Source organism: Halichoerus grypus, chromosome 8 (assembly GCF_964656455.1).
Source record: "Halichoerus grypus chromosome 8, mHalGry1.hap1.1, whole genome shotgun sequence".
NCBI classification, from domain to species: Eukaryota; Metazoa; Chordata; class Mammalia; order Carnivora; family Phocidae; genus Halichoerus; species Halichoerus grypus.
This window is the reverse complement of record NC_135719.1, coordinates 30,999,327-31,016,636: the sequence shown is the minus strand read 5'-3', so window position 1 is coordinate 31,016,636 and position 17,310 is coordinate 30,999,327. Positions and strand designations below refer to the sequence as shown.

The 17,310-nt window shown below is 36.5% G+C and overlaps 1 protein-coding gene and 1 non-coding gene across 2 annotated transcripts in view; both read right to left on the bottom strand.

Moving 5' to 3' along the window:
• Nucleotides 1-17,310, bottom strand: part of LOC144382842 (uncharacterized) — a 121,845-nt gene that overhangs the window by 30,855 nt on the left and 73,680 nt on the right. The window contains exons 4-5 of the mRNA XM_078078925.1: nt 7,679-7,741; nt 6,514-6,551 (exon numbers count right to left, since the gene is read on the bottom strand). Coding sequence (XP_077935051.1) covers nt 6,514-6,551; nt 7,679-7,741 — 101 coding nt within the window. The remainder of the gene's footprint in view (nt 1-6,513; nt 6,552-7,678; nt 7,742-17,310) is intronic.
• LOC118522139 (small nucleolar RNA SNORD109A) lies at nt 6,995-7,061 on the bottom strand. Its single transcript, XR_004910495.1, has one exon. It is a non-coding gene; the product is annotated as a small nucleolar RNA SNORD109A (small nucleolar RNA).

Sequence of the window (17,310 nt, the reverse complement as noted above, 5' to 3'; positions counted from 1 at the left end):
AAGCTGTTTCAAAGAATAGAAACAGAAGGAAAGCTTCCAGACTCATTCTACGAGGCCAGCATTACCTTAATTCCTAAACCAGGCAAAGACTTCGTCAAAAAGGAGAATTTCAGACTGATATCCCTGATGAATATGGATTCCAAAATCCTCAACAAAATCCTAGCTAATGGATCCAACAGTATATTAAAAGGATCATCCACCACGACCAAGTGGGATTTATCCCCGGGATGCAAGGGTGGTTCAACATTCGCACATCAATCAATGTGATAGAATACATTAATAAGAGGAGAGAGAAGAACCGTATGGTCCTCTCAATTGATGCAGAAAAACCATTTGACAAAATACCGCATCCTTTCCTGATTAAAACTCTTCAGAGTATAGGGATTGAAGGAACATTCCTCAAGTTCATAAAATCCATCTATGAAAAGCCCACAGCAAATATCATCCTCAATGGGGAAAAGCTGAGAACCTTTCCCTTAAGATCAGGATCACATCAAGGATGCCCACTCTCACCACTATTGTTCATCATAGTACTAGAAGTCCTAACAGCAGCAATCAGACAATACAAAGAAATAAAAGGTATTCAAATTGGCAAAGAAGAAGTCAAACTCTCTCTCTTCGCAGATGACATGATACTTTATGTGGAAAACCCGAAAGACTCCATGCCCAAATTACTAGAACTCATACAGCAATTCAGTAATGTGGCAGGATACAAAATCAATGCACAGAAATCAGTTGCTTTCTTATACACTAACAATGCAACTGTAGAAAGAGAAATGAGAGAAATGATTCCATTTACAATAGCACCAAAAACCCCAAGATACCTTGGAATAAACCTAACCAAAGGGGTAAAGGATCTATACTCTAGGAACTACAGAACACTCATGAAAGAAATTGAAGAAGACACAAAAAGACAGACTTTATTTTAAAGTCTATTTTGTCTGATATAAGTTTGCTACTCTGGCTTTTTTTTTGACATCCATTTGTATATTAAATGTTTTCCTATCTCCTCATTTTTAATTTGCAGATGTCTTGAGGTGTAAAACAGTCTCTTGTAGGCAGAATATAGATGATTCTTGTTTTTATACCCCCTGTGACACCCTATGTCTTGTGACTGTAGCATTTAGTCAATTTACATTTAAAGTAATTATTGATAGATATGCATTTATTGCCATATTGTTACTTGATTTCTGGTTGTTTTTGTAGTTTTTCTCTTACCCTTCTCTTTCTCTCTTTCATGGTTTGCTGTGTTTCTTTAGTGTTATACTTGGATTTCTTACTCTTTATTTTTCCCTATTACTGTTTTTTGATTTGTGGTTATCATTCTGTTTATATAACATTTTCTGCATATAGCAGTCTATTTTAAGCTTATGGTTGTTTAATTTTATACTCATTTACTCCCTTCACTGCCACATTTCAGGTATTTGGTATCATATTTTACATCCTTTTATTTTGTGCTTTTCTTAAGTGATTCTTACTGGTATACTATATACATATATAGTATGTGTGTATATATATATATATATATATATATATATATATATATATATAAATTTTTTTTTTGCTTTTGTACTTTCTATTTTTCTTACTGTTACTTATGGTTTTTATTTTCCACTCACAGAGTCCCTTAACCGTTTTTTCTTTTTTTTTTTTTTTAGGGCTGGTTTAATGGTCAGAAATTCTTTTAGCTTTTGTTTGGCGAGAAACTCTTTATCTTTCCTTCTATTCTTAATGATAGCCTTGTTTGATAAAATATTCTTGGCTGCATATTTTTCCCTTTTAGCACTGTGAATACATGATGCTACTCCCTCCTAGCCTGTAAAGCTTATGCTGAAAAATCAGTTGATAGTTTTATGGGGTTTCCTTTGTATGTAACTCTCTTCTTTTCTCTTGCAACCTTCCAATATTCTTCTGTATCATTATTCTTTGCCAATTTAATTACTATGTGCCTTGGTGTAGATCTCCTTGGGTTAAATTTGTTGGAGGATCTCTATGCCTCCTGAATCTGGATCTCTGTTCCCCTCCCCAGACTCAGGAATTTTCAGCTATTATTTCTTCAAACATATTTTGTGCCTTTCTTTCTCTTCTTCTCCTTCTGGAATCCCTATAATGTGAATGTTATTACACTTAATGAGGTCACTGAGTTTTCTAAGTCTATTCTCATTATGCAATATTTGTCTCTCACCTGTTCAGCTTGTTTTCCATTACTCTCTCTTCCAGGTCACTGATACTTTCCTCTGCTTCCTGTAACCTACTATTTATTCCATCAATTATATTTTTATTTCACTTATTGAGTGCTTCATCTCTGATATTTTATTTTTATCTCTTTGTCAAGTATCTCATTGATGTCCACCATCCTTTTCTGAGTCCAGTGAGTATCTTTATGATCATTACTTTAAATTATGTATCAGGCATATTACTTATTTCTCTTTCACTTATACATCTTGCTGTGATTTTGTCCTGTTCTCTCATTTGGCACATACTCCTCTCTATCCTCATTTTGTGTACCTCTCTGTGTTTGTTTCTCTGTGTTAGGAAATTCAGCTATGTCTCCTTCTCTTGAAAGTAGTGGCTTTGTGAAGAAGAGGTCCTGTAGTCCCCTGTAGTGCAGTGTCTGTCTCCTGTTCACCAGAACCCAACACTTCAGTTCAGTCTCCTATGTGTGTTGCTTGTGTCCTGCTTTTGTATCTGAGTTACTTTTCCTTTCAGTTCAGACTTCTGTACTGACTCTTTGCTTGTTGTGGGCTGTGCTTCCTCTCTGTGATGTTAGTGAGACCCAGGCAGGCAAGCTCTGAGGGGGCGTGGCAGCAGAAGGACTTGGGGGCAGGGGCCAGTGTTAGCAAAATTTGCACTGAGCCTCTAGTCCTTGACCAGATCCCCTGAATCATGTTAACTCCTTGGGCATGGCACAGAATCAATGGCTAGGCAGGCTGTATGTGGCCTTCACAAAATTTGTGCTGAGCTAAGGGCTGAGGCCAGTAGGCTTGGGATAGGTGAGTTCTCAGAGAACTTGTGGTTAGGGTGTGCTGCTAGCTGGTTAGGTAGCAATTGTCTGTGCAGTGCTACTCCCCCCCCCACCCCTGCCAGGTGTCTTTGTTTTTATGTTGGAGGTGGGGGAGGAAAATGTCACCTGCCAGCTCATTTGTTTCCAGAGAAGTCTCCCAACACATTCTGACATCAGTATAAACAGATCTCCCTCCCTTTCTGCAGGCTGTTGCTTCTATGTTGACCCTAATTGTGAAAAGACTTTAACCTGCTATCTCTACTTGGAATGCATGACCTGTAGGCTCACTCCAGAGCTGAGTAAGGCATGGTTGATATGTAAGTCTGACTCAACATGACCCCATATCCATATATACTAACAACCAGATTTTCTTGTTTCTCTGTATCAAGTTCTGACACACAACACACACATACACACACCCTTAGGCTCCCATATGAATAAGTCATAAAATATTCATAGTGTGGTCAGTGTGAAACAAAACTGTGTATCAGTAACTATTAGATCTTTCAGTGAGATGACAATGTCCATTCTACACACTTCTATAAAGCTAAGTAAACATTATGCTAAATTAAAATTCTCTGTATCCTGTGTGATTAATTCACTACCCCATTCAGGTACCATAACTTATACCTTTATATTTATTTTCTTATTTTTTCACTCTCAAGTATGCATTACCAGCACTAAAACAAATGAAAAGAAAAACCCATACACCAAATATGACTCTCAAACTTACCTGAAAAGAAACACACATAATGTTTGAACCTTAAAAATTCCCACTATGGAAGCTTATCCTGATTAATTCTTTATGGGAACACTTTTTTATCAGTGTAATAAATTTTGTTCTCTCATTGTCATCCTTGCATGTGTTATCAGAATATAAATTATTATAATAAAAATTTTATAGAAACTATGATTGATCCAGACAATGGCTTTTTCAGAACATCTGAATCTTAGTATACAAATTTTGCTTTGAAATTAATAATAGTATTTAAGTGATTGTTAATGAAAATCTATCTTGGTATGACTGTCAGTGTAATGTTATGATTTACTGATAATGTCTGCATTTAGAAGAGAATGCTCGACCTATCCTGAAGACATCAATCCTTAAATCCCAAGTAACATATTATCAATATTAGACACTATTCCTAGGAAATGTATTAGCTAATGTTTGGACTAATTTGATGGGATATTTTTAACTTTCTATTAAAATATGTTACATGTGTAGAAAAGTCTATGCATGAAAATTGTACAGCTCAGTAAATTTTCACCGTCCAGACAAAACAACTAATCAAGACACAGATCAATATAAAAATATTACAAGCATTCCAGAAACCACCAAGGTGTCTTATCTCCATGACTATCTCCCTCATGACTTTCCCTGAGTAACTTATTTTCAGATCATAGACTAGTAAAGATACAAGAAATATAGGTAAGGCAATTTCAAAATAGAACTAACTGGAATATATAGAACACTGAATCCACAATAATATAATTATATATTAATGTAATTATAAGTGCAAATGGAATACTTATTAAATTGTGCCATACCCTATACCATTGCAGAGTTACAAAACTATTCAAAAGTAATAAAATCAATTCAAAGTATGTTTTTCCATCATATGGAATTAGGTTAGAAATCATTAATAAGGATCAAGAAAAAAAGCCCTACTTCTTGGAAATTAAGCAATGCCCTTTTAAATATTCCATAATTCAAAAATAAATCAACATAGAAATAAGAAAATATATTTATATTAGTAATAGAAAAAATGTAAATGCTAAACTTGTGCTCATGCAGCTAAAATGTGCTTACAGGGAAATTTAGAGTGAAAAACAATATATTAGAATTGAGGAAGGTTAAAAAAATAAATAAATTGTATTTTACAAGAAGCCAGATGAAGATAGACAAATAAAAATCCAGAAGGATATAAATACAGAAAAATTAAAGAGGTTAAGAGCAGAAATCAGCAAAATAAAAAGCAGACTTACAAAAGGAAAAGGCAACAACAAAAAATAATTTGAATTAATTAATACGATTATAACCCTCCTACCAAGATTAATCGAGAATGGGAGATAACACAAAATATGAATATCTAAAAGACATACAAAATAAAAAGATATTACTAAAAAAACTTGCAGTAATGAATAAAATGTTCATCTAACTAGTAAGAATCTTGAGAAAATGCAGTCACAAAGAGAGCAAAACTATATAATCACATTTTTATAAAGAAAAAATGAAGAAAAAAGTGAAATACATTTTCAGAAGAGTTGCATTTGGGGAGGAGGGGCTGGAGCTGGTCATAAGGGAAGATTCTATTGTGTTAGTTATATTTTTCTTCTATGTCTGAGTCCTATAATATAGCATCATAACATGGACAATTTACTTCATAGATATTATGCATCAATGTGCTGTTACACTGTATGGATTGAGACAGTATCACCAACTCCTTGAATCTGTGAATCTACTAATGGTAACAAATATACAAGTAGGGGCTTGTAAGAATATGCTTTTTAAATAAAAAACAGGACCTATCGTTCCTGCTATATGTCTGTTCGAAGTTGTTAATGATTGAGGTTCTAGAGTTCATTTCAATATCTGGCAGAGCTAATTTCCTTTTTGATCTGTGACTATTAGTAGTTGCTCAGTTTTTTAGAATCACCTTCTATGGTTCTAGATAATAAATGTAAATTTAAAAATTATAATAAATGGATACAAAAATAAGCACTACTTGATAAGAGTTGTGACAGAACTTCGTCAAGAAAAAATTTTGCGTATGCTTAAGGCAATAGCCACTAGGTCTCAGGTAACACACAATTTTCAACAAACCTTGCCAGGAAATATATAAACAACTTTTCTTAGGGATGTGTATTTCAAGTTTTAGTAAGAAATAATAATGATATGATATTTCCATATCTCTCCATTTAATACCTCTAACATAATATCCTTTTTAAAGGCCTAGAGCAGTATTGAAAATTGAACTGTTTTGTGTTTCAAAAGAATTATTGCAACTTTTATCATATAAAAACTTAATGGTCTTAAAGAGATCTAACAAAATTTCACATACAAAGTCCCATGTTGCAAAAATGAGAAACAATTCACATCATTCCCCAAAGATTAAATTAGAGGCAGAAATATAATGCAATGTGACTACAAAAACCTTATGAATCATAGAGTCTCTATTCTTAAAGTTCAATAATTAAGCAGATGAAGAAATCTGATAACATTTTGGCATATTTGGATTTCACTATAATAATTTTGATCCAATATGAAACTGTTAAAATTTCTCTAATAGTCTACATCTTTCCATCAAAGCAGAAAAGAATCAAAATGAAAGAACAAATTATGAGGATACAATAATGTAGGTAACCTTGACTAAGGCCTCAATGAGGAAAAAGATACATTATAAAAATATTCTTGAATAAGCTTCTGAAAAGATGCACACAGAGACCTCAAGACCTGGCATACAGAATATAACATATGAGCTTCAAAGGATCTTTGTTTAGTTACTCACCTCTGTTCTCTGAAGTAAAAGCCCTGATCCTAGTCCTTCTATCTCAGCACAACATGACAGAAAGAAAAACAAAGACAGAGTATCAGAAAATATTCAGCAGTAAAAAATTGGTTCCATTGTCATTATTTAATATGGGCATACATTTTTTTCTTCTTTTAGCCCAAATGAGAATTTCAGTACCCATCACAATTGCTTCTCTCCTTCTTATTTCAATCATTTTTATTCCCTCATTTGTTACTCAAGAACATCTTTTCTCTATATCGGTATCTTTCTACAACTTTCATTCAAAGTAAGCAAAATGAAGCAAATCTTGGATTGCTGATCATATCTAAAGGTGCATGGTGACTTATAAAATAAGACATAAATGCCCTGTTCTGGGAAAAAGAGCATGCTAACAGTGGTATTATGTTGTCACTGAGGGGTCATTAAAGACAGCCAGGCCCTGAGAGTCTTATTTGTCCTAGTAGAGGGCCACTCATCTGGACCTCAGATTGACATCTGGAATGAGTCCCTCAGCATCCTCAGACAGTTGTGCTCATCATTGATCCAGACAAGCACCCTCCCAACAAATAAGCATTTCCATAGCCAGGCTTATGTTGTGCAGGTTTGAATAAAGAACAGTAAGTGTGTAGTAGATATTGTATTTAGTACCTGAAAAATGGGACCCATATATGTAGCATTAAAAAAATGCTACCTTTGATTGTTCTAATAAAATTAGGTAAGATCTATTGGGAATATAAAAAAAAAAAACCTTTAATCAACAAAAATTTTAAAGAGCAAATGAGGTACCAAAAATAATATAAAGGTTGATTATAATATGAGTAGATCATATATGTTGTGAATATTTCAGATAAAGATTAAAAAATATCAGTAGTTAGCATAGTTGAATTTCACTACAAGTTTATTTTCATCCAATACAAAATTGTGAAAAAAAGAAATATGGGAATAATTCCCCAAAGATATTCAGGTTACTTTTAAAAGATATTTTAAAAAGGGAGCAATAATGGGGACTCTTTGTTCCATTTAGGGGCACTCACTGGGAAAAATATCTATCATAAAAATATTCTTTCTTAAGCTTCTGAAAGAATGAACTCACAGAATTTGAAGCACTGACATCACTAGTAATAAAATACATTATTTCAAAAGCACCAGGATAGCCACTCACCTTTCTTCCCTGAAAGTAACTTATTCACTTGAAAAAAAACAGTAACCTGTTCTAGCTTTGGACCTGCAAAACATTATAAAAAAAATAGATCAGATGAGACAATGCATTAAATTAATTAAAAATAATGCATAACATTTGTTCTATTTTAATTAATCATACAGATATCCCTTGCCACAAACATCACATTTGCTTGATCCTTTGTCATTTCTGTCATATCATTTATTCATCTGTTTCCTACCTGAGTTCTTTACTTTGCAAATGGCCAATAATTCTCTCTGCTGAGCTATTCAAATAAGTATATAGTGGTTATCTTTAAAATGGGAAATTCTAAAGCTGTATTCCACCCAATAAAGACTGAAAATACCTTGTGATGTTAAAAATGCCCTGTGACGTGAAAAATGAAAAGAACATAGTAGGAGTATTGTGAGATTACTGAGGAGTATGATGAAGGGGTATTATGAGAGGTATTGTGAGGATTACTGATGACCTCATCAATTGAGCAGTACTAAAAGTGAGTCTTATTTGCTTTTTTTAAAGTATTATTGAGATATTGAGATATTATTCACATATAATTCACCCATTTAAAGCATACAATTCAATCATTTTTAGTAAATGCCATATTGTGCAACCATTGCCACAATCAAATTTATTTTATTTTTTTAATTTAAATTCAATTAGCCAAGGAATAATACATCATTAATTTACAATGAGATACCACTTTACATGAGTCTTATTTATCTTATAGAAGGCCACTCAGCTGGACTTCAGCAACCCCAGATGTTTATGCTTATTCTTGATCCAAACAGGACCAGTACAACCAATAAGCATTCCTCACACCACACTAATGCTCTTAACAATTTACTACTTGCATTTAGCTTACAGTGAAAAACAGCACAGGTAGACATTTAACTGGACTTTAGTAAATCTGGTTATAATGGCAACTCCAGAAGCTTCCCAGAATCCTTATTTTTAGAGTGATACATAAAATGATATTGCAGTGGGGGAGTTTTTAATTCTGATATATTCAATAAGATAGAAAAAAAAAAAGAATCAGGAGTTAACTGTGAAGTTAGGTTATATCACTTAAAAGATATTAAGTTATGTTAGGATCTATCTGACAATGTGATACTACTTTCATTTGTTTAGTCTATAGTCCCTGGAGAGAAGATATATGTCCATATTGAAAGTATAAGATCATTACCCTATACCATTCTCTGTTTTATCTCACTAGGAGCAACTTTACTTCAATACACACACATACAAACCAAATCTATTCTATGACTTGCCTTCGTTAATCTGTAAGTGCTCCCAAATATCTAGATTTTTAAAAACAAAACCCATTCCTCATTACTATTATCCCAAATATATTCCCTGTCAGAAGTTACAAAAAATACCCTACAAAAAGAATATTTTTGTCATTTTCCTGATCTGGCTGACTTCCCAACATCTGAATTCAGTTTAATGTACTATTATTTGCAAGAGTATCAAATATTAACAGCAAATAATTGAAAATAAGAAATAGATATAATAAATACATCTGATTAATACATGTAAAATATTAACCACTACATCCATTAAAGGAATAAGTTAGCAACAATTATTATTGGTTAGCTACCAAAATACAGTAGGAAGGTGCTATTATTCAAATAAAATTCCTCAAGATAGCAAAATATTTGAAGAGTTAAGATAATATTTATGATTTATAAATATAGCATGCACACAAATAAAAATACAGATGTGCTTATAAGGATAGGCAGATGGTATAATATAAAAGCTATTCCTCAGTTTCAGATAAACTGGACTTATGGTGAAATTTGAATGATAATTCTTTCTCCCAAGCAACTACATATTGTCTAAAACAAAATGAAAAAGACAGTACAAATAAGTTTCCACTTTTGTTCTACATGAAATGTACAACGTACAAAAAAGAATGAGGCAAGATGAAGCAAAAAATGTAACCCATAATCCTTAAAACTGATGGCAGATGACCATATTTTAGGAGGAACACAGAAAATATTTTAAGTCTATTCTGAAGAATGCATAGAAAATTATGACAGATGTGTTAATAGATCTCATAAGAAAAATGGAAATTATAAGCATGAACAAAATGGGAATTCTAGAAATTAAAACTATAATATCTTTTTTTTTAAAATAGATGGAACAAAATGACAAAGTAGGAAATTCCTAGCTTGTATGGCCCAAGACAAACTGTGATCTGGCAGCCATCCATGGATAAAAGTGCCTTTGTGGGAGCTTTGGGATCCAGGTAGGAGATTGTGAAACTCCAGCGGGCCCAAGACTAAAGAAAGCTGCTTTGAGAAGGCAGGCCCATACCTTAATGGTGGGCTCACTAAACATGGTCCCCGCTGCAGACTGAAAACAGTCTCATCCCACTATGCACTCAGCTCCAGTGCTGCTTGGTTGTGGTCTTGAAAGCAGCCTCATTCACGAAGGGACCCTAGCAGAGCTATGTCCATCTGTGTCCCTGGTAGTAGTTTTCCAATCTCTGACTGTGAATACTGAAGTGGCCCTATGGCCTGGCCCTAGTCCTGTTCTGCCACAGTCTGGAGTCACTCTTCCCCCATGAGAGGAAACACACCCATCTCTGCCCCTGGTAACCAGCCCACTGACTTTAGTCTCAACTGTAGATCTTGACATAGCCCTGAGATTTGGCTCCAGTTCTGCTATACTGTGGTCTAGAGTCAGCCCTGCCTCCCTTGCCTGCCCAGGAGCCGTGTGATGCCTTTCTGCATTCCTGGTAATAGTACCACTGACATCAGTCTTGTCTATGGACACTGACGTGGCCCTGAGACTTAGTTCCAACCCCATTTTGCAATGGTCTGGGGAAAGTTCTGCCCGCACAGGGAATCTACAGTAACCACACCTTCCAAGGCCCTGATGATAAGCCCACCATGTACAGACTTGATTGTGGACCCAGAAACAACTCTGAGACTTGGCCCTAGCCCTTTTTGACTATGATCTCAGAGGCAGTCCCACCAATCTGTTGAAAGAACAGGAACCTTGCTTGCCTGAACCCTCAGTAATAGGCCTGCCAACCATGAACCCGACTGTAGATATGGCAGCAGCCACATGGCCTAATTCAAGCCCTCTTCAACTGTGATCCCAGAAACAGTTCCATTAGCCTGGGGATTTAGAAGGAGAGTCTTACTGACAACAGTATATAAAGAAAGGAAGAGGTGTTTTTTTCCTTGAAATATACAGACATCAGTGCTAGTCTACATAAATCATGAATCAAGAATCAGGCACACATAAAACCACCAAAGGAAACTAATCAAGCTTCAGTAAATTAACCCCAAGGAAATGTAGATTTATGAATTGCCTGACAAAAAATTCAAAGTTATTGTGTAAAGGAAGATGGTGGTGGAGTAGGAGGACCCTAGTCTCACCTCTTCCCATGAATGCAACTAGATATCAATCTCTTAAATACTCCAGACATAGACCTGAAGGGTGACAGAACAAACTCCACAAATAAGGGGGGGGGGTAGTAAGAAGCCACATCAAAGAAAGTAGGAAGTGTGGAGACATAGTTTAGGGGTGAAATGGATTGCAGGTGCTGCAGAGGGGAGGGAGCATGGTCACAGAGAATGGCAAGAGAGACAGGAGTACACAGGGGAAGGCACAAAGAAAACATTTCCCCAAAGCCATTGGGTTGAAAAATAAGAGGGGTTGAATTTTGTGAGTTCTTGCAACCAGTCAGGCTTAAATACTGGAGTTTTAAAGGTCAGTGGACTTGACAGGGCTAGAGCCCCAAGGACACTATGCTTCTGGAGAGAAGGCAGGCAAAAATGCAGGGGCAGACAGTATGGAAACAGCAGTATGAAGAAAGCCTGGGGCACAGAGTGGGGAGATTATTTGCTCTTCTTGGAGCACATCCCTGAGAAGGATTATTCACAGAGACACCTCTCTGGAAACAAAGGAGCTGGCCAGAGCCATTTCCTTCACCAGCCCCTCAGTATAAACACAGAGCCACTTCTGGGAATCAGCACAGCACTGACACTAGCTATATAACTTGCATGCATTAAGCCCCACCACCCTGCACTCCAGTGGGACTGCCCTTCTCAGTCCCACATGCATCAGGCCCAGTGTGGCAGGCCCATTCCCCAAAAGACCTGCAGAAACCCCTGCCCACACCACATCACCAGAAAGTTCTGTAGGGCCTCAGATCCGGTGGAGGTGGTGACAGGTCTTATTTCACAAGCAGACCAGAGCACACCTAGTTAAAACTTGCCACATTCAGATCAGGGCCCAAACACTGCCCATAGCAGACAAGGAGAACCTCTGCAGATGACTGGCCTAAAGGACAGAGCAGCCAAAATGCAACAGCAGAGCACATACAACACACACTAGAAACACTCCCTGAAGTGCCAGGCTCTGGGCACTACATGACTCTTCTTCATAAGGCCATTACTTTAAGGAGCAGTAGTCATAATTGGCTTTTCTAACATAGAGAAGAAGGCAGAGACTTAGACAAAATGTGAAGATGGAGGAAGTTATCCCAAATAAAATAACAAGATAAGGTCATAGCCAGAGATCTAAGCAAAAAAGCTTATGAATAACATTCCTGATGGAGAATTTAAAGCAACAATCATAAGGATATTCACTGGGTTTGAAAAAAGAATAGAAGATATAAGAAGACCATTACCACAGAGATCAAAGAGTTAAAAAAAACAATCAAAGATGAAAAGTGCAATAAATATGATTAGAAATATTCTTGATGAAATGAACAGCAGGCCAGGAGAAGCAGACAAACAAATAGTGATGTAAAGACAAATTAATGGAAAGAAATGAAGCTGAAGAAAAGAGAGAAAGAAGAATTATGCAACACAAGAATAGACTTAGGGAACTCACTGACTCCACCAAACATAATAGCAGTCATATTATGGGAGTCCTAGAAGAAAAAGAGAGAAAAGGGGGCAGAAAATTTATTTGAAGTGATGATGCCTAAAAATTTCTTTAATCTGGGGAAGGAAACAGACATCCAAATTCAAGAGGCAGAGAACTCCCATTGAAATCAGCAAAAGCAGTCCAACAGTAACAAAATTTGCAAAATACAGTGGTAAATAAAAAATTCTTAAAAGCAGCAAGACAAAAGAAGTCCTTACCTTACAAGGGAAAACCTGATAAGGCTACCTGGAGATTACTCAACAGAAACTGGGCAAGCCAGAAGAGAGTGGCATGATATATTCAATGTGCTGAATGGGAAAAATACGCAGTCAAGAATACTATATCCAGCAAGGCTATCATTCAGAATAGAAGGAGAGATAGAGAGATAAAGAGTTTCCCAGACAAACAAAAATGAAAGGAGTTTGTAACGACCAAACCAGTCCTACAGGAAATATTAAAGGGGACTCTCTGAGTGGAGAGACCAAAAGTGACAAAGACAAGAAAGGATCAAATCAGAGAAAATCTCCAGAAACATTATTTTATTGTAATAAAATGGTAATAAATACATATCTGTCAATAATTACTTTGAATGTAAATGGACTAAATGCTCCAATAAAAAGACATAGGGTTTCAGAATGGAAAAAAAAAGACCCATCTATATGCTGCCCACAAGAGACTCATTTTAGACTTAAAGACACCTGCACTTTGGTTTTTCTTTAAAGATTTTATTTATTTATTTGACAGAGAGAGACACAGCGAGAGAGGAAACACAAGCAGGGGGAGTGGGAGAGGGAGAAGCAGGCTTCCCGTAGAGCAGGGAGCCCAATGTGGGGCTCAATCCCAGGACCCTAGGATCATGACCTGAGCTGAAGGCAGATGCTTAATGACTGCGCCACCCAGGCGCCCATAAAGACACCTGCACTTTGGAAGTGAGGAGATGGCAAAACGTTTATCATGCAAATGGATGTCAAAAGAAAGCTGGAGCAGCAATGCTTATATTGGACAAACTAGACATTAACACAAAGACTGTAACAAGAGAAAAAGAAGGGCACTATGAAATGATAAAGGCAACAATCCAGCAAAACTATGTAACAATTGCAAATATTTATGCAACCAACATGGGAGCACAAATTATATAAAATAATAACAAACATAAAGAAACTCATTGATAATAATACAATAATAGTAGGGGACTTGAACACCTGACTTACATCAAAGGATATATCATCTAAACAGAAAATTCAACAAGGAAACAATATCTTTGAGTGATACTTCGGAACAGATGGAGTTAACAGATATATTCAGAACATTCCATCCTAAAACAGCAGAATACACATTCTTTTCAAGTAAACATGGGACATTCTCCAGAATAGGTCACATATTAAGTCACAAAACAGTCCTCAACAAATACAAAAAGATTGAGATAATACTATGCACCATTTCTTTTCTTTTCTTTTTTTTTGCAAAGCATATTATGCAGCTTTTATTAATATTATACATTTGTTTTTGGAAGTATGGGGGGAAAGGTGAACCTCATAAAGATAAAAATATAAGATGCAAAAACAGACCTGATTCAAACATATGGAGATTTAAAGAAACACAATATATAAAGTTTAAAATATACTACATGGGATGAGCAGCAGATAATGTGTAATAAAAGATCACTGAGCTTGTAGCTATGGAAGTTATGGGGAAAGAACCACAGGGAGGGAGAGAGAAAGGGGAAAAAAAAGAGTGTAAGTGACTTGTAAAAAAATATAAGTATACATGTATTTGGAATACCAGAAGCAAAGTGGTAAAAAAATTAATACAAATTGGCTTAAACATTTTCAAATTTGTTGGAAACTAAAAACTCAAGAAGTCCCAGTAAGAATAAAAGTAAGAATTCACATCATAGCTCATCATAATTAAATTGTTGACACCTCATATTTTAAAAACAAAACCTTCAAAGTGATGAAGAATCCAGTAAAGAAATTTGCTTAACCACATTCTCTCATTTATTAGATTTCAATGTATGCTGTGCACCTCTCTTCTGATCCCTTTTTACTTTCCCTCTCCCCATATTTCCCACATAATATCTTTTTCAAATATTTTGCCACATCTGTTGACAATCTTCATTATTACATTTTAATAGTGTTCAGTAATGTACACAATTCACAAGTGTTTTCACAGATAATCTCCACTCCCCTTTGTAGACACTGCAATTGCAATTACAGGTGAAATGATAATTACTTCCCAGCAAGGAGATGAGATCATGGCATTTTATCTTGAGGTTCCATTCCTGAATAGGTACCCACTGTCCCACAAATGTCAGTTGGGGAAGTAGCAATTCTTTGCAGATAAGCAACATTCTTAGAAATATTTTATCTCTGGAAATCCAGAAATAAATATTCTCTGTAGAGGAGTAGGAGACCTAAATTTTGTCTGGTCCCAGGAATTCAGCTAGATAGGGATCAAACAATTCTGAACACCTACGAACTCAACAGGAGATCAAAGAAAAGAATAGCAGCAACTCTCTGAACAGAAAAGCAATCACTTTCTGGAAGGTAGGACGTGCGGAGAAGTGAATCCCGGGCGATACTAGGAAGGATAGACTGAGGGGGAGGGGGCCTCCATTGGCCGCTACTGGCAAGTGACAGAGCAGCAGAGCACAAAATCAGAACTTTTAGAAGTCTGCTCCACTGAGGGACGTCACTCCAGGGGCTAAGCGGGGGGGGGGGTGGAACCCTCGCTGGGACAGTGTGGTCTCTGGACCCTCGGGGTCACAGAAAGACCAGGGGTGCCTGAGTGCAGCAGAGCTCCCAGGTATCAGAGTGGGGAAGCCGGCTGCAGAGACAGAGCGGAGGAGTGGGCTCTCAGCTCGGGGTTGCCATAAACTGTGATCCGTGGTACAGCGAGGCCACTGCTCTTCCAGCAGGGACCCAACAAGTGGCAGATCCGGGGAGACTCCCCTTCCTCCCCCGGGAGGAGTGGCATGGAAGCACACCGCAGAACTCTACTGGGTTTGGAAACTCCACACGGGGTCATGTGCCAGAGATAGAAATGCTTGGTCACAGGCCAGATGAGCACAGAGTGCAGCCAGAAACCGAAGAGACGTGAGTGATTGACTGCTTTTCTCTAGGGGCTCACTGAGGAGTGAGCCCCAAGTTCTCAGCTCCTCTGGGGCTGAGCTTGGGAGGCCACCATTTTCACTCTCATCCTCCAAAGCTGTATGGAAAGCTTGCAGGGAACAAAAGCTCCCGAGAGCAAACCCAAGCAGATTACCTAGCCCAGCCCCTAGCAAGGGCAGGGCAATTCCACCTCTGGCAAAGACCTTGAGAACACGGCAACAGGCCCTTCCCCCAGAAGCTCAGCAAGAACAGCCAGCCAAGACCAAGTTTACCAATCAATGAGAATGGCAGAACTCCAGCACTAGGGGAATACTGCACATAGAATTCATGGCTTTTTTCCCCATGATTCTTTAATCTTTCAATGTTAATTTTTTTAATTTTCTTTTTCTTCTTTTTTTCTTTTTTGAATTTTTCTTTTTTGCTTTTTCAACCAACATCTTATCAATCCCATTTTTTAAAAAATCTTTTTTATTTTTCATTTTTAGAGTCATATTCTATCCTTTCATATATATGGTTCTCTCTTTCAAATTTTGGGATACAGTTTCTTCTAACAGACCAAAATATAACCTAAATCTCTAGTGTATGGCTTTGTTCTAGTCTCCTGCCTGATCACAGGCTTTGTTCTAGTCTCCTGCCTGATCACATTCTCTCCCTTTCTTTTTTTTTTTAAATCCTCTTCTTTCTGTTTTCAACCAATTTCTTATCATTTCCTTTTATAAAATCTTTTATAATTTTCATCTTTACAGTCATATTCCATCCCTTCATCATATTTACCCTTATTTTTGTACATATATAAGCTTTTTTTCTTTAAATTTTTGGGAGGCACTTTCTTCTAACAGACCAAAATACTCCCAAAATCTAGTGTGTGGCACTGATCTATTCACCAGCCTGTTCTTTTTGTTGTTGCTGTTCATTTGTTTGTTATCTTTTTCTTTTTTTTTTCCTTTTTCTCTCTTTCCCTTTCTTTCCCCTCAGTTTCAGGTCTCTTCTGATATTTTTAGTGTATATTTTTCTGGGGTTGTTGTTACCCTATTAGCATTTTGTTCTCTCATTCATCTATTCTTCTCTGGACAAAATGACAAGATGGAAAAAATCACCTCAACAAAAAGAGGAGGCAGTACTGACTGCCAGGGACCTAATCAATATGGATATTAGTAAGATGTTAGAACTAGAGTTCAGAATGATGATTATAAAGATACTAGCTGGGTTTGAAAAAAGCATGGAAGATATTAGAGAAACCCTTTCTGGAGAAATAAAAGAACTAAAATCTAACCAAGTCGAAATCAAAAAGGCTTTTAATGAGGTGCAATCCAAAAAGGAGGTGCTCACTGCTAGGATAAATGAGGCAGAAGAAAGAATCAGTGAGATAGAAGACCAAATGATGGAAAATAAAGAAGCTGAGAAAAAGAGAGATAAACAACTACTGGATCACGAGGGCAGAATTCGAGAGATAAGTGATACCATAAGATGAAACAATATTAGAATAATTGGGATCGCAGAAGAAGAAGAAAGAGAGAGAGGGGCAGAAGGTTTTTGGGGCAAATTATAGCAGAGAACTTCCCTAATTTGGGGAAGGAAACAGGCATCAAAATCCAGGAGGCACAGAAAATTCCATTC